Genomic DNA, 23,779 nt, shown 5'->3' on the forward strand with positions numbered 1-23,779 from the left:
TATTTGGATACAATCAGTCTTATTTACCTAATATAAATGTACTCTAGGGCAGACCAAGAAAATTACAGTGGGAGGCCACAGTGCCATTCAGAACAATCAACTACAATTTTCATGCTGTTCAGTTCAAAGAGTGGTGACTGCCTCGGTGTAATGTCACTTGTTCTTCTGATGGCTAACCCCGTTCTCTATTAGTCTTTTATACTTTATTTTAAAGTATAGTCTATCACTAAAATGGTATTTTTTTCTCAAGGAGATCAGTGACAGATATTTCTTTCATTTAACTTGTAATTTTGCCATAATCCAGCTAGGAATTCATTTGAAATCAGTAATACTCCATTGTAGGAACAAGCAAAGTAGTAATTTAGGAGAGAGACAGATAAGGGAAGAAGAATTAGAAGGCTTCTCAATAGGGAATTAAATGCAGACTCTACTTATCATCTGCAAGGCCCTCCTTTTCCATTAAAACCAAGAGTGTAATCACCGATGTCAGATTACAGAGAGATCAAGAAAGAAGGGTTGAGGAAAGGCCATTGAAATCAATAAATAAGAGGTCACTGCTAACTTTGGAGAGAATGGTTTCATTTGAATGATGAGGAACCAGGAACCAAGAAGAAAACGGAAAGTAAATGGGGGTGACAATTGTAGATAGCTCCCTCAAGGAGGGAATGGAGATAGAGGATACTAGCTAGCAGGGAACAGAAGAAGTAAGTGATGGTTTCCCTCCTTTGAGGCAATTGGGCTCAAGTGATTTGCCCAAGGTCACACAGCCAAGAAGTGGTAAGTGTCTGAGGTCACATTTGAACTCAGGTCCTCCTGACTTCAGGGCTGGTGCTCTCTATCCACTGCACCACCTGGCTGCCCCCTAACTGAGGGTTTTTGGGAGGATAAGAGAGACAGAGGCATTTTTGTAGGCAATAGGGAAACAGCCAATAGACAAGATGAAATTGAAAGTTTGTAGGAAAGTAGGAATGGAAAAGAGAGAAGTGTGCTGGAGATGACGTCATGGACTGTGGTCATGTGTTTATGAAGAGGGATTTGCCTTAGCAAGGAAGGGGGCCACCTTTTCATTGAAACAAGGCTGGAAGAGATGATAGCCATCAGGCACCTGAGTGATGTGAGATGAGGAAGAAGAGGGATATTTTGGTAAATGGCCTTGATTTTTTCAGTGAAATGGGAGGCAAGCTTCTCAGCTGAGAAGGTGGAAGAAGGGTAATGATGGGAGGTTTGAAGAGGAATGAAAACGTTTCGAAATGGTGCTGTGGTGAATTGGAAAGTGAATCAATTACTGTGATGTAAAAGGATTGTCTTGTCCTAGTGGGGGCCCAGATGAGATTACGTAACAGAAATCTGCACTGGCCCCAGTCAGTGCAATCTTAATATTTTCTCCAACTTCAGTTAGCAGCCTATCAGGAGAAATGAGGTCAAAGGATAGTAGGAGTAATCCAAGGCTGGGTTTTGGGAAAACAAGATTTTTGCTGTGATACTGAAGCAAAGGATGCAATGGAGGAATACAGCATAGAGAGGAACGAATTCACCAAGGAGAATTATGGGGAAGAGCATGTTGCTAATGTAAGGCTGGCAACCTGGGAAAGACTGAAGGGTGAAGGGATTGAAAGCTGTGAGGATGAAAAATAGAGCTTGCTATTGCAAAACAGAAGTGGGAGACAGTCTTATAAAAGATTATGGTAAGATAAGGAATTTCAGAGTTCATGAAAATGGATGTGGAACACTTGTGGTGATGGGAAGATCAAGGATACACATTTCTGAATAGCTCTGGTACAGTAGAATAGTAAGTCAGATGAAATGGGTAAGTTGAGGAATTTGGAGGGTAGGGTATTTGAGTGAATTGCATTATATATATTAAAGTCCAACTAGTCTGAGTGTAGGAGTTGGGGAACAAAGAAATAATTCCTGAGAAAGGAAGAGTAGGTAGAAAATAGCCCCCAGAATCTTAATTTTGTGGCAAATGTGGCTTGAATGAACCTCAGAGAAGAGGTCACTTAGCGATGGTGGTTGAGAGATTTTCTGGAAGTAGTGATTGGGAGCAAAGTGTATTCCAACACATCCAGCCCAAGTGCTATATGGATAGTCAGGGAAGCTGTATTATTACTCGGGAGCCAGGTCTCCATCACTGTTAGAAGACAGAAGAAGGGATGAGAAAGAAAAAAAGGTTTAAGATAGAAGGCAATTTGTTATCTATGGGCAGAAGCAGCAATTTTTGTTCTCTCCCATTTCTAATTTTCAAAAATTTGCCTAAACATTTCAGCATTAAATGATTTGAATTATAGTCATAGTTTTATTTGTGCAATCTTGGTCTTTCCCCCTCTATTCTATTCTATTCTTTTTTTGCAACATAGCAACAATCTGACTGCACACAGAGAGCAAACAGACATGACATGTTATCAAAGGGATGAATCACTGGAAATTATATACAAGATAAAATTATGAAAGTGTTATCATAAAACTATGGCTTCCACTAAGTCAAATCAACATAATTTTCTTCGTTTGCTTATCAGTGAACATTAACTTTTCAAATTACTTAACAATAAAATTTAAACTTTAAATGTTTATTCTCAAATTTATCGCATACTTTGAAATATTGCATAGACACATTTCTACTTGTGGGATGGAATAATTAGAAGATATCCATCCATTGAGTCAGTAGTAGGACATGGACACCAACAGTAGAGAATCAACCCATACTTTGCTGCATCTCGATTGTGGGGGCTGAACTGAGTGCACAATTATCTGCAAACAAAAAATCCTGCATCAACGTTCTCTCCAGTTTAGTTTTGCCTGCAGTCTTTTCAGGGTGAAGAACTTATCATCAGTAGAGCTGACTTTGATACCATGTTTGTCCTTATTGAAGGTATTTGACATCGTGGCTGAAAACATCATGCTAAAAAGCAGGGGAACAATCCCAGCCTTGTTTCACTCCATTGGTGAATAGGAAAGCTTGAGAGCACTGCCCATTGTCTAGAACCCGAGCAAGTGTGCCATCATGAAATTGATACACTTTACTGATGAACTTCTCTGGGCAACCAAATTTTGACTTAATTTTCCATAAGCCCTCATGACCGACAGTCGCAAAGGCCTTGGCCAGGTCTACAAATGTTATATTCAGATCTCTGTTCTTCTCTTGGCATTTCTTCTGGACTTGTTGGGCGGTAAACACCATATTGACTGCTCCTTGGTCCCTTCTGAAGCCACATGGACTTTCAGGTAGATGACCTTCTTTCAGGTGTAGGATTAGCCTATGAAGGATGACTCTGGCAAGAATCTTGCCAGCAATGATGGAGAGATCCTCTTCTCTGAATGTCTGTTGACATTAATTCTTCTGGTAGCCTTTTTGCTTCAGTGCCACTGTTTTTATTGAATGTAAATTTTCAGCTTGGAGAGGATAAATCTATGATCAGTCCAGCACTCTGTCTCATACGTTGCCTCTGTCACTCTCACATCCTGTATGTCTCTTGTCCTTACAATGTTTATTACATTGTAATAATGTCTCTTGTCTTTACAATGTCTCCCATCCTGTATGTCTCTTGTCCTTACAATGTTTATTTCATTGTAATAAACATCCTGTATGTCTCTTGTCCTTACAATGTCTCACGTCCTGTATGTCTCTTGTCCTAACAATGTTTATTTCATTGTAATAAACATCCTGTATGTCTCTTGTCCTTACAATGTTTATTTAATTGTAATAAACATCCTGTATGTCTCTTGTCCTTACAATGTCTCACATCCTGTATGTCTCTTGTCCTAACAATGTTTATTTCATTGTAATAAACATCCTGTATGTCTCTTGTCCTTACAATGTCTCACATCCTGTATGTCTCTTGTCCTTACAATGTTTATTTCATTGTAATAAACATCCTGTATGTCTCTTGTCCTTACAATGTCTCACATCCTGTATGTCTCTTGTCCTAACAATGTTTATTTCATTGTAATAAACATCCTGTATGTCTCTTGTCTTTACAATGTCTCACATCCTGTATGTCTCTTGTCCTTACAATGTTTATTTCATTGTAATAAACATCCTGTATGTCTCTTGTCCTTACCATGTCTCACATCCTGTCTCTTGTCCTAACAATGTTTATTAAATGCCAACATTTGGTGGGAGGGAGAATCCATGAAGTTTTATTGTGTTTAGATAAATAGTATACAATGTTAATGATGAGAAGATGGGCCTAACAATGAATATCAAGAAAACATAAGGACTCTGTCAACCAGCACCACACCATCCATATGTGGAATCATTGGTTACAACAAATAAAGAATTTTTAGTGCTCTGGATCAGTTTACTTACCTTAGCAGGATACTTTCTAGGAATGTATATACTAATAATGAACTTGACACACGTATTGCCAGAATTAGATCAGTGTTTGGGAAGCTCTGAAGAAAAGTGTGGGAGAGGAGAGGTATCAGACGATTGACTACCAAACTGGAGGCCAACAGAGCCACTGTGCTGATGTCATTGTTGTATGCCTGTGAAACCTGGACAGTCTGCCAGCACCATGCCAGGAGATGGAATCACTCCCATCTGAATTGTCTTAGGAAATTCTGAAGATCACCTGGCAGGATAAAATGGCAGACACTGAGATCCTTTCTTTAACTAAACTGCCAAGCATTCAAATTTTACTGAGAGAACACCATGCCGTTGGGTTGGCTACATTGTCCTCATGTCAAATGTTTGCTTGCCAAAAAGACTATTTTACAGACAATTCACACGGGGCAAGATGGTCAGAAAAAGCGACACAAGGATACTCTCAAAGTATCTCTTAAGAACTTTAGAAGGGATTAAATGACTTGGGAGACACTGGCCTAGGAGCTCCCAGTATGATATACTGATCTGAGAAGATGCTGTTGTCTAGAATTGAATTAGCTCTGAAGAAACACCCTCCAAAGCAACCATAAAGGAAAGTCAACATTGTGTTAATGGTTTTCAGGCCATTCTAGTCCTGTATTGACTGAGAGCTTATCATCAGTTAGGGCACTGTGCCTAATGGCATGGATCCCCGTACTTCCAGGAAGGACTCTTGTTTGAACTTTAACTTTTCCATTAATTCTTCACCAGAGCTGTGAATGGGATGGAAATGGGAATGAAGGAGACATACAGTCTTCTTTAGGCTTCAGAACAATATATATTTTGTTTCTATGGTTTGTGATCCATACTTTTTTTTCCCAGTGACTCAGCTCTTTGATGTTAGCTTTTATGTTCTTTTTTTGTCCATGAGGCAGTATATTTAGGCATTTTGGGTGACCTGAAAATTTGACTCTTGGGAAACTGTGATATTCCATGACTTGTAGCCATGTAGAAAGATTCTAGTTTTAAAGAGGTGAACTTTCATGTCAGAGAGAAACTTGGAGTCACTGAAAATTCTATATAATTTCCAAAATGCAATGCAGTTTACTTTCTTCTTTCTGTTCAGTTCTGAGACTGTCTAAAGTGTACATATTAATGGAGCAGCTCAATAGTCTGCATGACTACTGTTTTTCATTCATTTACTTTCATCGGCAAATCATTAGATTGAACTTTTAAAAAGATCTGGAGGTTCTTTTTAGTGGTGTTTAAGGATGTTCAATAAAGACAAAAATGCTATCAAGGTCAGCCATCATGCTAGTGGTAAATTATTTAACTTGAAAAGACTACAAGTCAAGGCTAAAGTAGAGGGAAAGATGGACAATGAATTTTTGTTTGCAGATTTCTGTGCACTCAGTGTAGCCTCTGAGGTCAAGATGCAATAAAGTATGGAGAAATTCTCTGCTGCTTGTGCTAATTTTGACCAACGATTAACACCAGGAAAACACTGGTGCTCCATCAAAGTACTACACCATCTGTACTTGGAACCAATGGAGAATCATTGAATGCTGTCGCTAAGTTCACTTACCTTGACAGTATATGTTCCAGGGACGTACACATGAATGACAAGGTCAATGCATACATCGCCAGAGCTGGTTTAGAGTTGAAAAGCTCCAAAGGAAAGTGTGGGAGAGAAGGATTAGACTGTCTACCAAAATGAAGGTGTACACAGCCATTGTACTGACCTCATGTTATGAAACCTGGACAGTCTACCTGCATTTGAATTATCTTAGAAAAATTCTGAAGATCACCTGGCAGGATAAGATGCTAGACATGGAGGTTTTGGACAAAATGCCAAGAATACACACTTTGCTGCATAGAATGCAACTCTGATGGGATTGCCACATCGTTTGAGTGCCAAATGCATTTTTGCCTAAAGTCTATTTTACATAGAATTCACACAAGGCAGTGTTCACACAGGGGTCAGGAGCAGCAGTGACACTCTTAAAATCTCTGAAGAATTGTTGCATGACATGAGAGACAATGGTAAAGGACCACCCAGCATTGCGTATCGTATCCAAGAAGGCACCATGATCTACATCAAAGCAGAATTGCAGCAGCTCAAAAGAAATGTGAGATGTACATAGTTAGAGACATCTCCGCTGCAAATGATCATGTGGACTATGTGTGCCCAAGCTGTGGTAGAGCCTTCTGAGCTTCCATTGGTCTGATCAGCCACGCTTTGACTCCAGCATTGCGATGCCATTTTGGTCCTCTTCAGGAATAAAGAACAACGACCAATCACCACTTTATGAGAGCTTGATGTCATCATCATGAGGAAACTAGTCAAAGTTGTTAAGGACCACCATGCCTAAGCATGAAGGGGGAGGTCAGTTCTTCGAAAAGCCCCCCTCCCACAGGTAGGAATTATAACTCCCCTGAAGGAATTGCAAAGCAGCCTCAACTGATGCAGATGTTGCATCATACAAGATGCGCATTGACATGCAAAACATAAGAAACATTTCCTATTCCCAAAGAACTTCCATTCCAGTGGGTGGGAGGAAGACCACAAACACATGGGTAAACAAATATGAATTACATAGGTAATCGATATAAAGTAATTTTAGCTAATTCTTGGTAAGGCTTCATGGAGGAGGTGACATGAGCTGTGTATTGAAGGGAACTGGGTGTTCCAAGAAACAAAGTTAAAAGGAAAGAACACAGAGAAGCAAGAGGTGAAATGTCTTACAAATAGAACAGCAAATAGATGACTTGAGTGGGAATGTAGAGTTTGTGAGAAGGATGAATGGGAAGAAAAGTTGGAGCCAGACAGTGAAGGATTAAAGTGACTGACAGAGGTTCTTGTATTTTATCCTCGAGATAAGGTAATCGATATAAAGTAATTTTAGTTAATTCTTGGTAAGGCTTCATGGAGGAGGTGACATGAGCTAGGTATTGAAGGGAACTGGGTGTTCCAAGAGACAAAGTTAAAAAGAAAGAACACAGAGAAGCAAGAAGTGAAATGTCTTACAAATAGAACAGCAAATAGATGACTTGAGTGGGAATGTAGAGTTTGTGAGAAGGATGAATGGGAAGAAAAGTTGGAGCCAGACAGTGAAGGATTAAAGTGACTGACAGAGGTTCTTGTATTTTATCCTCGAGATAAGGTAATCGATATAAAGTAATTTTAGTTAATTCTTGGTAAGGCTTCATGGAGGAGGTGACATGAGCTAGGTATTGAAGGGAACTGGGTGTTCCAAGAGACAAAGTTAAAAAGAAAGAACACAGAGAAGCAAGAAGTGAAATGTCTTACAAATAGAACAGCAAATAGATGACTTGAGTGGGAATGTAGAGTTTGTGAGAAGGATGAATGGGAAGAAAAGTTGGAGCCAGACAGTGAAGGATTAAAGTGACCAATAGAGGTTCTTGTATTTTATCCTTGAGATAATAGAGAGTCACTGAAACTTCTTGAGTAGGGTAGTGTCATGATGAAAAATATCACAACTGAGCTCGTGTGGAGGACAGATGGGTAAAGTGATATTAAAGAGAAGGAGACCATTTAGGCTCTTGCCTATTTGTGTAATATTGTATAGGCAAAAGGCGAAGAAGGTTACAATACAGGAACCTGGTAGCTACAGCACTGGGTGCAAGAGATGCTGCATTGGAGGATCAAGAAGGCATGGTAAGTCATTGGATATGAAAATGAGGCTGAGGGAAGAGGCAAAATGAACTAAAGTCATGAATCTGGCTGACTGGAAGGATAGTTGTAGCCTTAAGAGGAAGCAGGATATTAGAAGGAAGTTTGATTTGTTGGACAAAGATAAGAGTATTCTCTTTCGTATGTAGTGAATTTGAGGAGATTGTGGGAAATTGAGGTGGAGATGTCCAACCAGGTGTTTGGTCATGGAGGTGTGGAGCTCAGGAGAGAGATGACGACTTAGATCTGGGCTTCATCCATATAGAGATGGAAAAGAAAAGGGAACAAAGAATCTGTGCTAACAACTTTATAAATACTGTCTCAAGAGAGGCACTGCTAAGGGTAGCTAAATGGTACAGTCACTGGGTTTGGAGCCAGGAGGATCTGAGTTCAAATCTGGCCTCAGACATTTGGCACATAATAGCCGTGTGATTCTGGACAAATCACTTAATCTCGATTACCTTGCCAAAAAGGGGGGTGTTTTTATAATTCTCCATTTTACAGATGGTGAAACTGAGGCAGATAGTCAAGTGACTTGATCATGGTCATAGAGTTAATAAAGGTGGGTTTGAACTATGTCTTCCTGACTCCAGGACTCTGGGCACCATGGCACAGGTAGCTACAATAAAGAAAATAATGATTGCTAAGCAAGAAGAGGACCAAGGACAGAACTCTAGGTTATCTACCATGGATGAAGGACAAGATGGCTGATATAGCAAAGGAACAAAGGATTTTAGGCTGGATGGCAGCTCACCAAGCTCCTAGTTCAACCTCTCATTTTACAGAGAAGAAAGGGGAAGCTCAAAGAAGTGACTTCTTCAAGATTACATAGGTAGTAAGCATCAGAGGCAGAATTTGAATTCAGATCTTCCTAATTTGTACCTCTTTCCATCAACTGGGACCAGTTGACACATGAGTTGGCTCCTGGACAGGAGTACCAGGACACATGACAAAAGATGTCTTCTTAACTGGAGAGGATTTCCTGGAGATGCAACGTGTTCTGTGGAGATCCAGACTTCCCTCCTAAAAGATGGCAGGAGTAAGAAAGGAAAGGCCATACATGAAAAATGTGACCTTTTAGGGAACACTAGGAGAAGGGGGCAGAGTGGGATAGAAATTTGGGATACAGCGGGATGAGGTGGATGAAGAAGAGGAAGTGGGTCAATGGAGTCCTAAAAGCCTCTTGCAGTTCTACCTCATGGATTTGGAGAGAGTTTGCTAACTATTCCTAAGCTATGGCTATTACCACATTCAATCATTTAGAAAATCTTTATTTAACAGTCAGAATGGGAAGAGTGGCTCAGATTTATTTGAAAGGGATCTAATCTTGGCTCCATTTTTTATGATGACTCTGAGATAAACAATCTGGGCCTCAGTCTTCCCATTTCCAAGAAGCATCAACTAAACAAGGCAAATTTAGGTTTTAGATTTAGATTATAGATCATTTATAGAAATTAATTAAATTTAAAAATAAGTACATTAAGCAGAATACATTATTGGGATTTAAGCCGAGAAGTCAATTTCATGGTGAACTTTTAATAGCCACAAAACACACGGTGATGGTAAAACTGGGTTTGGAAAGAATTCTCATCTGTCCATAGTTACACCTTCTACATTTCTATTTCTATTTGATAGCAACACTTAGAAAAAGGCCAATGGAAGAATAAACATAATTTAAATGACAAAAGATAAAATAACTAAAAGTGGGTCTTTAGACAAGTAGACCTGATATACCTGAACGTTAGCTGGAAATAGATTCTTAAGAAACAGAGTAGACATTGTCTGTCTGTCATGTTTTCACTCTGACTAGATCAGCTTCGTGAAGCCTCTCTCTACTGCTTTGGGAAAAAGTAGAAATTTTGCATATGGAGAAAATGAATCCAGATGGACCTCAAATTCATTTCAGAAATGAATCCTTTATAATATTAAAGTGAGGCAGTCTTGTCAATGGTTGATTGGTTGTTGGTAAAGGGCCAAAAATGACACTATTATGTTATAGTAAAGTTACCAGGTGTCTAACTGTAGACCAATCCTTACTCTGAATGCTCTACCTCATGTCAAGAACAAATAATCCATATGAACATTTGGGACAGATCCTCTACCTTTGCAAACCTTGAATTTCTTCCGAGCTAATTCAACTCTGTTTTCTTCATGGAGCACAGAACCTTTTCTGATGAGGGCATGCTACAGGATCCATACCAGTGTTTCCCATGTCATGCAATCAGTCTAAAGTTCTTAAGAGAGATCTTGAGAGTGTCCTTTTTTTGTTTTTTTGTGACTGCTATGTGAGTGCTTTTTTAGTGTGAGTTCTCTATAAAAATAATCTTTTTGCAAGGCATACATTTGGTGCTCAAACAATGTGACCAGCCCAATGAGTTGTGCTCTCTGCAGCAGAGTCAGAATGCTCATCAGTTTAATCTGAAAAAGGAATTCAGGTTTGATCCCTTATCCTGCCAGCTGACTTTCAGAATCTTCCTAAGACAATTCAAAATAGGTTGATCTCTTTAAAAATAATGCCCCAAATTTGACAATATTTCTATTTCTATTCATGATAAATAATGTTACTTATCATGTTTAATAAAAATTGGAATGTTTGCTTCAAGGCAGGACCAGTCTTATATTATTATATGGATCCATGGGTTATTTTGCAAATTTCAAGTAGAGGGTACAGTGAGATGGTCAAGGAGTCCCACTTTGCATTATCTTTACAAATGTATCATTGAGCCTATTATTTTATTTATATTAACAAAAATTATTTATATCAACTAAAATACGATGACTTTGATGATGACGATGGCTATTGCTCCTTCCACCATTGCTATCCACTTTAGTACTTGTGGAATAACGATGCTCTTAAGCAGGTGATGACAATATATTCATGCCTGTCTTACAGATGAGTAAACTAAAGAACAGGGGCCTTTTCTGCAGTTACACAGTGAGAGAGGGTCGGAGCTACCACCGTTAAGCAACCTTGTGACTCGAGGTACAACACTCCTGAACACAACCCAACCTGATGATACATTCAACAGATGTTATTGTGAAGACAATGAATTTTAAACTTGTTCTGGCGCATCTGGCCATCTAATGTGTTTCAATTTTCCCACTGATCTTTGCAAGTGATTGTGGGATGGGAACTCTATAAAATATCTTCTAAGTGTGTGACGGCATTACCTAGGGAGTGGTCTTGAGTGGTAATTGGTACCCTCTAGCTCAAAAACCCACTCGAGCTCTACCAACACTATCCACATCACAACACATCCAACTGTGGAGCTGGGCTGATACCAAAGTGTCTGGTTCTCATCAGTGCTGCCATCTCTTTTTGGAGATGAACACTTCAGGCAAATGATCGGGTGACCATCACAATGCAACTGGCCCCACACAGCTGGAGGTTGATGCAGGATGCTCAAGCATATATACTTTTTAGCCTCTAGGTGCATACCTGTGCTTAGAGGTATATATTCACAAGTTGAGTTTTACAGTGAAAATGTGAATTATTAGTAAAGAAAACTCATTGTTAATACAGAAAGTTTTGCATCAAAATTTAAAAAAAAAGGATACCACTATCTCGCGATTCCTTTTCTTGGGTAACATTTAGGAAATATTAATTATAAAGGCAGATGTGATATCGAGGCACAAAGTACAGATCAGACATTACAAGGAATCGTACAAGGATCCAGGGTGTCAATTATCAATTTGAATAGATTACCTTTTTAGTAATCGTGTCCGGAGGTACATCCCGCCTCCCAAGTGGATAGGGGTTCCACTGGCCACTGGGAGATACATCTTCTTGTCCATTGTCTAGAATGTTGCTTTGCTGGGACGGGGTCTATTGTAAAAATGGTATGGCAATCTTAATTGATGTAACAGAAGTTTTAAATACCTTTTTGAAATGAATGCCTAATTATTATGGCAAAATTAATTTTTGCTAAATTGCAGAACAATATTTAACCTGAATTTGAATTATTATTATATTCTTTTTACTGGTTAAGAAATGCAAAATGACTGCCTTTTGGTGGCAGTGTTGAATACACATTTCAATTAAACCATCAACTTGTGCTGTTTCCTGAATGTTTTTGGAAAAATTCTAGATTATTTATAGTAGACAAAATAAAAAAGAACTGAATGAAAAAAATCATACTTTAGAAAACATTGAAAACTTAGCTTGTCTTTTTAGGATTTTTTTTTTCTATTATGAACAGTAGAAATAAAAAAAAACTTTTATGTTACATATCAGAAATCTTACCATAATCCATGAACTTCAAGCAGCTAACCTATGATAAACAATGTAAGGCTGGGCCAGCATGAAAGCCATAGGACTCCAGGCTCCTATTTTGTACCAGATTGAGATGATATCAATACTAAACCTGAGCAATCTTGGGACACTGTCCATGCTTCCAATAGGAGATTAAAATCATCTTAAAGAATGTAATAAAAATGTTATGCTATGGAAAACAGGCAAAACTGGTCATAAAATTGATTGAACACAAAGTTATTTAGTTGATTTGCATCAATAACATCATATATTTTGTTAAAGCTTAAATATTCTATAATTCTTTTCTTCTCATCTAATCCTTTGTTATCATGATAACTAATGATTTTTCAGTGAGAACAGCAATGATCTCACCCCTGCCATCCCACTTCCCTCTCAGTCAGGTCTGTATATGTTTCTGAAAGCCATGTCCAAAAGGAATGGAATTGGCAGCTATACCCAAAACCAATTATAATAGTCTGTGCTCAAATCTGAGAAATGGCTATAGAAGAAACTTTTGGAAAGAGAATTTCCCCCCTTCTCCCTTATACAACTAAATCCAATAAATTATCCTTTCTCTTTTTCTCTCTGTCTCTGTCACTCTCTCCTCTCCCCCAGCCCCCCAACTGACTAACCTGTGTAGAGATGTCCCAGTGAGTAGTTCTACATGTATAAAATACTGATAATGCACATTATTTTGGTGAGGTAGCATCTTACAAAACTTAACTCCTTCTAGCAATGCTGACTGGTAAGTTTTGTGCAGTTTCTGGTGTTCAAAAGTCACCTGGCTCATCAAGAAGTCAAGTAGCTTGAGTCCAGGTTTCCCTGACTCTCAGAGCAGCTTTCTAGCTACTGTACAACTCCTTGAGCTACTGTACTTCTAACAGGGTGATAATTGATTAACTGTTCCTTTTACTGATGTATATTTGAAATGTGAATAGTTCTTTATCGTTCCAATTCTGAGTAATTTCTATGACACTGATAAATAACATTCTGCTCAAATGCATTTTGCCTCAAATATATTTTACCCATTTGTTATACCAGTGAAATGAACATTTATAAATAGTAATGAAGCAATTTGTAGGCAGGGACTTAATAGGGAATGAAAAAAGAGTCTAGTTTTTCCATTTATGCTTTTCCCATATTCCGTATATGTATATACTCCTCTGATAAGTATATCTAAAATTATTTTTTAAATTCACAAGTAGATTTAATAAAAGAAAGGAAGTAAAAGCATACTTTTTTTAAAAAAAGCCACTATTTATGTTTAGTTTGCTTGAAAAAAATCATGCGTTCTCTCAATTACATTTTTACTTCAAGAAGAATACCCGGCTATTTATTGAGTCCTCAGCTGTACTTGTTTCCCAACATTTCTGTTTCTAGAGTGTTTTTCATATATGCACTTGTACATGGCCATCAAATGCTCCTTGTATTCTCTATGTAGTCATTCAGAAGAAGTTGGAAACAAGCAGTTAAAATACAAGCTATCCCAAATGTCTTGGCATGAAATTTTAAAACAGCATGAAAACTTTTGGAAGTTATTATACAATGGACAAATTTAATCACTGTAAGTCAAAACTTTGTTCTTCAATTGTGCATATTCTTTTTGTTTTGTTTTGTTTTTATATAAAATATAGATAATGCACATTATTTTGGTGAGGGGGTAGAATGTAGCATCTTATAAAACTGCCTGAATAAAGTACCTCTCCTTTCAGATCCTCTCACTTTGGGTGGGCTGCCTTTTTCTTTATAATTTCTGGGCTACTGATGTTCCTACTTTGCATTGACATTGCTTCTATAGGTGGGGAAGACAATTATCATGTAATATAAAAATCCCTTAAAAACGAACGACTAAAGCCGTGATAATCCAGACCATTTGCTGATTTATAAATTGCTCAGGTTCTATTTTTTCTCCAATTAGAATAACAGATTTAATGTATATTCCTCTCTATTGTTTGGACTGAGTGAGAAAAGTCAGCACATTTTAAAGAGACTTTGTTGAATAGCAAAATTAAACTTCTCTGAAAGAAAGGTCTTTTATCAGAACCAAGAAGGTGGCTGCATTTTTGTACGGGAGTCAGATTCATTGTAGATTTTCAAGAAAAGCCAAACAAAGTCCCAACAAAACAGAAAATATTATTGGTCATGTGCAAGAAAAGGAAGAACTAATTGCAAGAAACTTATTTGCCAAAATGGGACTGGCTCCTTTTGAAAGGCAAACATTTGAGCCAGGCTTCCTGAATTGGATTGAAATGAAAGTTGCCATTTTAAGATTGACTAGAAAGCCAGAAGGAACATTTCAAAATGCACAACAGCCAATAGGCTTGAGAAGTCTGAGCTGCCTTTGTACATTGGTGCTTGGAGGGAATGCCTAAAGCCAGGCAGAGATGGTACAGGTATGGTGTAATACTCTGTAGCCAATATTTTGTCTGAATGTCTAAAATGAAAAGATTCTTTTTCTCAACTGAATTAAATCAATGCAATATAAAAGAAGACACGATCAAATGTATCAAAAGCAATTCTAAGTATGGAGAAAAAATGTTGTCATTTCAAAATAATTTAGAGAAGGCTAATTTAATTTTTTGGAGGGATTTTCTGAATTATGGACAATTTTATCAGAATGCGTTATTTTAGAGCCCAGGATTTATAGAATTTCTTTCAACAAATACTGGAATATTAGTTGGAATGGGCACCTTGAATACTACCAGATGTTGCCTAATGGTCATGAAGATAACTGACTGAATCATGGTAAACATCCAACTCTGAAATCTTATACTTTTCTTTAACTTTGTGATCATTTTAACTCATGCTCAATGCTGAGACAACTTTGTGTCTGGTTTCTAAATTATCACAAAAGCCAACTTTGAGTTTCTTATCTATTCCCTAAACTGGACAAAGTTAGCATTTCATCTGTAATGGGAAGAGTTCCCTCTACTGTCTCCCTCACTGCATCAACCTTAATGTCTGTTTACCTCTGGATGATGAGGATTTAGTCATATATATATATATATATATATATATATATATATATATATATATATATATATATATATATATATATATATATATATATATATGTATATATGCGTGTATATATATATATATCACACACACACATATATATATGCTAATGCCATTTTTTATAATTTCATGAAAGCTAGGGGATCAATAATAAATGGAATAAAATCTAGATAGACTCTATCTATGAATTTCCCTTGTACATTTGTAACCCACGGTATTATAATGTGATTAATCCCACACTAAATCTTTTCAATAGATACTGTTTGCATGGGTCCAATTGGATTTTTCAAACATTTATAATTATTTTTATCATCACTGTTGCAGTGTTCTTATGCAGAAGAAGTTGAAAACACTGTTATCTCATAAAGGCCAGTGAAGAATTTTGACACATGCAAGATGTGTAACCCAAACTGAATGATTGTTTCATTTTCATTCCCATTTATATACTGTATAAATAGGGTAGCAAGTGCACAAGATGGATCGATCCTAATTCATAAATAGCTTTTCACAAGGTAATAACTCATTTCTCTTTATAATTAAATGTACTTTTTGGAGAAATTTGAGAAAATATATAAGATTTAAGATCTTTGAAAAATTTTACATGTTTTGTTAGGAACGTTTTTCCTGGAGTTAAAAACTACTTTGTATTTGTGATTAAGATGCACTGAAACCTATTCAACATATTATTTGCAAACTCAAAGAAGTAGAGATTGATAGCATTTGATTCAGATATGGAGACATTTTTGCAAAACAAGACAGAGGTCTTTAATATCCAGTGATAAACTGATTTCCCCAGGGTGTGCTTGAGCCACTGAAAGCTGCAGTCCTGTCTGGAGAGGCTTTCCACACCCTGCTCATTGCCGTTAGCTCATGGCCATCCAGAGAGTGCACAGTAAGTGTCCCTGAATGTGAATGAATCCATAGGGACTCCTACTGTTCTTGAAGTGACCTGATTAGGAAGATGAACTTTGAATAATTTATACATTATATTTCCAATAGTGAATTTTTAGGGATTATCAAGAGCTATATGGTATAACTCTACTTCTCTCTCCAAAGAGCTTTCCCTCTTTATGGTCTCCTCGCTCCTCCCTTCAACATAATATACCTCCTTTTACTGAGTTGACTATGACAGTCTAAGTCCATCTCTTAATTTGAATGATTATTGGATTTTAAATTAATGCAACTTTTGAAGATACTTCTTGGGGGCCATGGCTGTATGCTACCAGATACCTGAGCAGGCCCTGAGATAGCCTACATGTGCATCTTTAAGGTGTATAATAATTCATGATGAGTTAATTCTTTAGGGTCGCTCGTAGAATATTGGACAGTTAAAGTTGCTACCTGGATCCCCTAATAAAAAGCCAGAAAATAATAGACATAGATGGGCTGTGGCCCAGCATGTCTTATATGTCTTATATCATAAGAATATGTTCACACATATTCTTTACTTTTGGTGGCAGAGACGATACACCACGGATGTATTCTCTGAAAGGCTGCAAAACCAGAGAATTTTTCAAGAGCTTTGAGATTTCACTTTGGAGAGGTTCTGTTTACCCTCCAAAATGTTCTTGGTGACTGAGCTTTCAGCTTCGTCTCGAAGATCTCAAATTAAGAGGAACCAGCCCTCAAAGGATAACCTCTTTTATATTTGGGAAGTCCTAATCATGTGGAAGTTTTGGGCCCAGCCTGCTTTTCTGCCACTTTGATTCATGAGGCCTGCTCCTGAAATAGCTGGAAGGAATCTTAAAGGTCATCGAGTCTAGTCCCCTCATGTTACAGATGAGGAAATCGCGGCTCTGAGAAATGAACTGATATGGTCAAGGGCCATAAGGGGCAATGCTGGAACTGGACTCTGTTTTCTGAGCAGTGCCGTTCCCATCAAGCAACAATGTCGCACTGGGCACATGATTTCTAAGATTATTATGCTATACCTATCTTAAAATAACGAACTGAAAACAATTTAATTTTTGATTCTAGCTCTGTGCCCAGAATGCATCATCAACAAAAGCTAAAACTATCTCAAAAATAAAATAAAAGGACCCAAAGCGACACACACAGCCACGTGAGCCGTTCAATCCAAAAAGCAAGGTTGTCAGCTGGGAAGTGACAGCCCGCTGGTTCAACGGCAGGGTCTGCTCCCATCAGGCTTCTTGGCCCCTGTGCTTTTTGGACAGTGGAGGAGCACCAAGGAAACACAAGGTGTCATTACAAGTTGAGAACATGAGGGAACAAAGAACATTAACTAGCTTTGGAGACACTGGCCCGTCCAGGCCGGTCCATACTTACATGCTGGAGAGGTAGCTGTTGCTGTGTTTGGTTCTCAAACTGAGACTTAGTCTGCAAGTTTAAAGTCATGCTTCTCCCTGCATGCACGGCCGAAAGCCCTCCAGAGTGCAGCATGCCAAGGTTAACTGTGGCGTGTTTATAAGCGGCATTCTGAGTAGAGGAAATAATCACGTGACAGGGAGTGGACACATGCTCAGCAACATATTATTACACGAACATGTCTAAACTCTGAAAGTGCACGTTTTCGGCTGGCCGACAAGAAGTCGTTTCTGGAAACATGCACTGGATTAGACGGAAGCTTACGAGTAACAGTGTTAGTTATACACAGAATGAAAACCATCTAAAACTATGGCAAAGACAAAAAAGCAAACAAGACCCATTCTGTTGTACACTGGCTGATCACTGTCAATGGACAAAATTGAGTTTTGAAATTGAGAATGGCCATTCTGACCCACCGTTGTTCATCTGTGGCACAATATCTTAATTTAACAAATTCAAACCACAGAGAAATCCCAATTTTATCACTAACAAATAGTGCTAGAGATTTCTCAGTGATGAAACTATCATCCAAATATTCTTGAAATACCAATTTGTCATGATTGAAACTAAGGAAATTGGACAGGCTAAAAGTAATTTTTCAAAGACCTTGAACAAGTCAGTCAGTCAGTCAACAAACCCAGATTAAGTACTTCCTAGGCAGCAGGCACGATGCCAAAAAGGGGGATAAAAAGATAGGTGAAAAATCGATGATTATAGTTTATCTGAACAACTGATATAAAAAGGTCAAATAAAATGACTGAATCGAGTACTTCTCTGACAGAATTTTTGATTACATTAAATGGTCCAATTCATCACTTTTAGACCCAGCCTTTCTTTGTTCTTTTGATCTTCTTCTGCCATGGGCTAAATTGAGTCAAAGAAAATGCCAAGTCTGGTAGAATTATCCTGGAATTATCATTTGGGGACTAGGACAGTCTTTAGCTCAATAGTACAATTTGCTATTTGGGGAAATCAAGAGCCATAAGGACTAAGGACTTTATTGGCGGTTATTGAACAAATTAATTCCAGATGTGACACAAGAGATCGTGTCACCTTATTTCTAGGGTAGTTTCCATTGTGGTCCATTTTTCTAACTTTTCTTTCCATAAAATGATACAAAATTACAGAGAATGAGAGGAACTGAACTGTATTAATGGGAGGGAAGGGACTAGGATTCAGTGAGTTGTAAAAGTTATTTATCCACAATTGTGGATAAATGCTTATGCACATATTCTGGAAATCAGAAATAATGCCGGGGAAGTGATTACTCTTAAGGAATAAATTTAAAGTTATTCAAGGCACTGAAATATTCCTTTTAAAATGCTATCATTTTAAGGTTTCTTTTGGAAAATAATCTCAAGCATTGTTTAATAAGGAGGCACTTTTGAGACTAGAAGAGTCCTCTGTCCCTGAGAGCGGAAGCCCCTGTGCTGATCTGAGGCAGCAAGGGAGCGAGCAATAGAGTTGGGACTGAAATTCCATTCTCTGGTGTCAGATCTTGTATTCTCTTTCCTGAATTTCAAGGTCCTTACCATTCCATCAATAGGTATGGCTTCTTTCAACTATTTTCTTACTGAAAATCTCAGAAATCAAATTATGTTCAGTTTTCCCACCCATTGATTTGGAACTTGAAATACTAACTTTGATGGTGAAATTCTGAAAAGTATCACTATTGAAAGTCATCTTTAACATCTAATTCATTGAACTCTGAAATCAAAGTGTAATTGAATAGCGAGGAGTCTCAAAAGTTACTAATGTTTAAAACTGGGTTAAGACTTCTGTGGTACCTTGTGCAAAAATATTTTATCTCACATTATTTTTTTCTACCCAGTCATTTTTTTTGGAGGCTGGGGTTAAGTGACTTGCCCAGGGTCACACAGCTAGGAAGTATCTGAGATCAGATTTGAACTCGGGTCCTCCTGAATTCAGGCCTGGTGCTCTATCCACTTCGCCACCTAGCTGCCCCCATACCCAGTCATTTTTAATATAAAAATGGAAACAAACAAGATAGGGTATTAACAGGGATGCAAAATAACTTATTTAAGCATGAATGAGTCCTTTAGTTACTCTAAGTCCTTGTCCACAAAGTGGGCAAAGTGGCTTAACTTCTATTCTTAACAACTGTTGTATCACTAGAGTAGTGGTGGTGAGACAGGGGAATTGAATGAACAGATACATGTCATAAGATGTTGACTCTGTTCCCTTTCTAAAAAGGGTTTGGATTTGGGAGGAAGGTTTATTTCTGTGGCTCTCCTTCCAAGGAAAACATTGGTTCTCCAGGACCAGGGATGCTATTCTGTTCCCTGGAGGACCAGATGTCCAGAAGTTCTCTTTCTTGTAAAATGGACAAAGAACTCTGGAATGGGAATTCAGAGACCTGAATTTCACAGGTTTCTGTTGTGACCTTGACAGAGAGGGAATTCTTGGAGTCATAAATGTCTCAGAATAGACTTCATGGAAGAGCTTGAACTTACTTGAGCATCTTTAGGTAGGACCATTTAGACTGTGCAGCACAGCAATTCAGTGGCTGGTGACATAACTTGTTTAGATAAAGGAGTAAGAGGGAGAAAATAACTGTTGCCAGCTTCTAGGACTTGAGATGCCCTCACATCATTTGAGACATTTGAGTCTCTTAGAACTAAAGGAGAAGCTGCTGAAAACTGTTTCTACACTTTTTTTTTTAAAAGAAAATCAGACTTATGGAAAATAATACAGAGAGTTAATGTGAGATTGATGCTCACTCGCAAAAAGGGTTATACCAGATAAATGAAAATGGATATTTAGTCAGTTCTTCACTGAATGGAGCAGATTGTCCACTTCTCCATCTCCTCTCCATTCCCATGCCCACTCCGCTCATCAGGTCCCTGATGATTTTAGAGAATCTCACTCATTATTCATTGGAAGTTCTATCTGTGAAATTAGGGGTGACATAGACTTTTTGTTATTTGTTTTCCGTTCCCTTCCTATTACCCCCAAGATAACCGTATGTCACTGGATTCATTCAAAATTAGCACTTAACACAGTTTTTTATGACCTTTCTCTGTTTCTTTGTCAAAAAATCTCTGTGTTTCCAAATCCAAAAAAAAAAAAAAATTCAAACAATACCGTAATCTTTGGTCCTTTTCATTTTTCCTTTCCATGTTATATTTATATGGCTCCAAGAGAGAATTTACTTGAGATATGGCAGGGTCAGAATGTGTCTTATTGACAAATTTGTTCTAGAAAGCTCCCTTTAACGTGAGTGAGCAGAACTATTTGAAGTCAACATTTTGATGACACATTTGATGAGACAAAACTGATTTCCACATTGACAAAAAGCTAATTCACACATTCCCTTTCTTCCTCCCACCCAAATTTAGTTGCCATGTAGCCATGGCACAAATGTTACAAATAATATCATTTAAAAAAAATTAACTCTGAAAAGGCTATGGGTCATATTTTTCTAGTCTATAATCTAAAATAAAAGAAATAAGATATCTATCACTTTTTAGATTTGACAATTTACAATAAGTAACCAAAACTCTCCAAGAAAAACAAAGGATTCTCATTTTTTAAAGGAAAAAAAAGCAAAGAAATCCCATTATTTTTTAGTAGAGAACATCTATAGGAACCTATACTGAAAATAAACAAAGCCCCGTGAACTACTCTGGGTAAATCACTGACTTCATTAATTTCTATAGAATGAAACATCATATTTCTCTTGGATAGATTTTAATTTCTAAGACAAAGTGATTCTCTTCAGTTCCAAAGTTGAATCTCTTAAATCACTCTGTAAGGCAACTTTTGTTGTGACTTCATACTTGACTGAATCTGGATGAATTTTCTTATTTACTGTAATATGCATGCTAATTTCTGTTTCTAATCCCAAAGATTCATCATTCATTTTTGTCAACTTAAAAAAAAATGGATCTAAATATTTCCTTCTATATAAAATCAGTAATACAATAATAAAAAAAAGAAATGAAATATGTAGGACTTTGAGTCCTGACTTCTTTTCTTATTTCCTGCTGGGATGCTTATCGTTCATTACAAACAATAACTCCAGTGGTCCCATAGCTTTAACTAAGTACAAATAGGCCTGACTTTTATACATAATTAGCCTACTGAGAAAAGGGCAAACGGAGTCATTACTATTCGTAGTTGTAACGACACATTTCGGTCTTTTAGGGTACCTTTTCGAGCTTCGGTGTCTAACAAAATAGAACGAAAGAATGAATCATCGACTTTCCTCCCCGCTCCCCCCCATACACATGGTAGGACCGAGGCCAAATTTGGAAAATCACTATCCCCAGATGACTGACTCTAAGGGTTATTAAAAAAACAACGTCATCAGTAACTTTTGTACTCATCTCCCCATTAACGCAAACACAAAGCAGATTTCGATCATCACTATTCAGTCATGTAGTTCATGCTTTACTACAAGAACTCAAAAATACGAAAATGTCAAACTAAAGGCATCGATGATATTCTTACAGAGAAATGCCAAACATACCCTGTCTAACCTTCTAGCTTCTATATGTCTAAGCAGCTGTTGTCTCCAGTCTGCAGGCATTTTCCCACAGCTCTCCTCTCCCTTCCCAGGAGTGGGCCTTGTCTTTAAATCACTGTTATCTGATGGCTTGTCACCATAGTTACCCAAGTTATAGTCAGATGGTATCTTTTCCAAAAGAGCTGCCATAGTAGGCCTAGCTGAAACTGGTCTGGTTTGGGAGGCACCATAACTCTCTGTACTGTAGCTTCTTGCAGACAATGGCCGCCTTTGGGTAAGGTTTTTAACTGGAAAACTTCCCGCCTGGGCTTTCACTTCTTGATATGAAGGATGTTCATCTTCATACCTGCCATTCCTTTTGAGGAACTGGGATTCAGACACTGAGGCGCTGCTTTGGCGATCCAGAGCTCCTCTATATGGAGGCCTGCCATACCTATCACTCGGGGGCACTTCATGAGGCTCACTGACCCTTCTAAACATGGCCATTTCTGCGGAGCTCGCCAGAGAGTCCGCTCTTCGGAGGAATCCCGCCCTGGACCCCTGGCTTGCGAACTGGGCGTTGACAATGGCCTCCTCGTTAACCGAAGGCTGAGAGAAGGAAAACATGTGCTCCACGGGGGGATAGCCTCTGTAAGCTCTCGGACTGACCAGATCCTTTGCGATCGTTTTACCGGGCTGGGAGATATACTCAGTGTTCTGTTGGAAAGGGGGAAGCATCCTCTTTTCTGCTTTCACCTCCACTGCTCCTTGCGGATTGAAGCTTTGGTCAAACTGATAGACTTTCTTCGTCATAGAGGGCTTCTGGGACGGCGGCCCCTTACTACTGCCATAAGTCAACATCTCATCATCGAGCATTGGTACGGACTGACTACGAGACATGCTCGACATGCTGTGCTCCGGCACCAGGATTTTGTCTGGCCTTTCATGGCTCCCTAAGTGATCGTTCCCCGATGCATAGTTTTCTAATGGTATGTTATACACCTTATATGTACCAATGTCTATCTCATCAATACTCTGTGACTTTTTAAATTTATTGGACTTTATATCTTTCATCAATGGTGAAAGCCTCTCTGTGCTTTTGCTAATGGAAATCACACCTTTGGAAGGCTCTGGGCGGCAGTGAATATGAGAAAAGACATTACTGAGACTCCTGTTCGCATTGGAATCGTGATACTCCCAAGGTACGCCTGGAGAGAAAGGACTGGCTATTTCTGCTGGTTCTTTTATATGGTCTTTCCTTTCTGGCAAAGGGCTGGTGGTGGGGGTGGTCTCCAATTTGGAAGGAAAAGCTGTCCTGTCTTCAAAGGGACTAGGGGTTCTAGTCCAATTCTGCCAAGGATTGGAAGGAGGCACTTCTGATTCAGGTGTGTGTCTATGTGTAGACTGTTCAAGTTCCAGGGGGATGCCAACTATCCTGTCTTGTCTAATCAAAGGCCGACGGCTATGAGCAGATGTGCTTCTAGACTTGGAACTTAACAGAGGATTACTGTTGGCGTTCTCTGCTGCGTTCTCCTCTGCGACAAACCCTGTGTTATCGTAATGGGAGCCGTCGTTCCAGTGATCGGCAAACGTTTCGCTCATCGGACGCCTTTCGGGACGTGGGGGTATGTTCCCGGGTGGCACAGGCTCACGCTGGCTGAGTAATGGCTTTGAGTCAATAGGCTGGGGAAAAGATGGCGTAATCCTGCAGAACAGATA

General features: G+C 38.5%; 1 protein-coding gene across 11 annotated transcripts in view; it reads right to left on the bottom strand.

Moving 5' to 3' along the window:
- The window catches only part of LRRC7 (leucine rich repeat containing 7), a 561,937-nt gene that overhangs the window by 62,958 nt on the left and 475,200 nt on the right, over positions 1–23,779 (bottom strand). For 7 of the 11 annotated variants that reach the window (XM_074265657.1, XM_074265658.1, XM_074265663.1 and 4 more), the window contains 3 exons: positions 22,085–23,765; positions 17,554–17,703; positions 11,704–11,823 (listed from right to left, as the gene is read on the bottom strand). In XM_074265657.1, coding sequence (XP_074121758.1) covers positions 11,704–11,823; positions 17,554–17,703; positions 22,085–23,765 — 1,951 coding nt within the window. Of the gene's footprint in view, positions 1–11,703; positions 11,824–17,504; positions 17,704–22,084; positions 23,766–23,779 lie in introns of those variants that run through there. The other 4 variants (XR_012481824.1, XR_012481825.1, XM_074265661.1 and 1 more) reach the window with 4 other exon arrangements.

Source organism: Sminthopsis crassicaudata, chromosome 4, assembly GCF_048593235.1.
Source record: "Sminthopsis crassicaudata isolate SCR6 chromosome 4, ASM4859323v1, whole genome shotgun sequence".
In the NCBI taxonomy this organism is placed as follows: domain Eukaryota; kingdom Metazoa; phylum Chordata; class Mammalia; order Dasyuromorphia; family Dasyuridae; genus Sminthopsis; species Sminthopsis crassicaudata.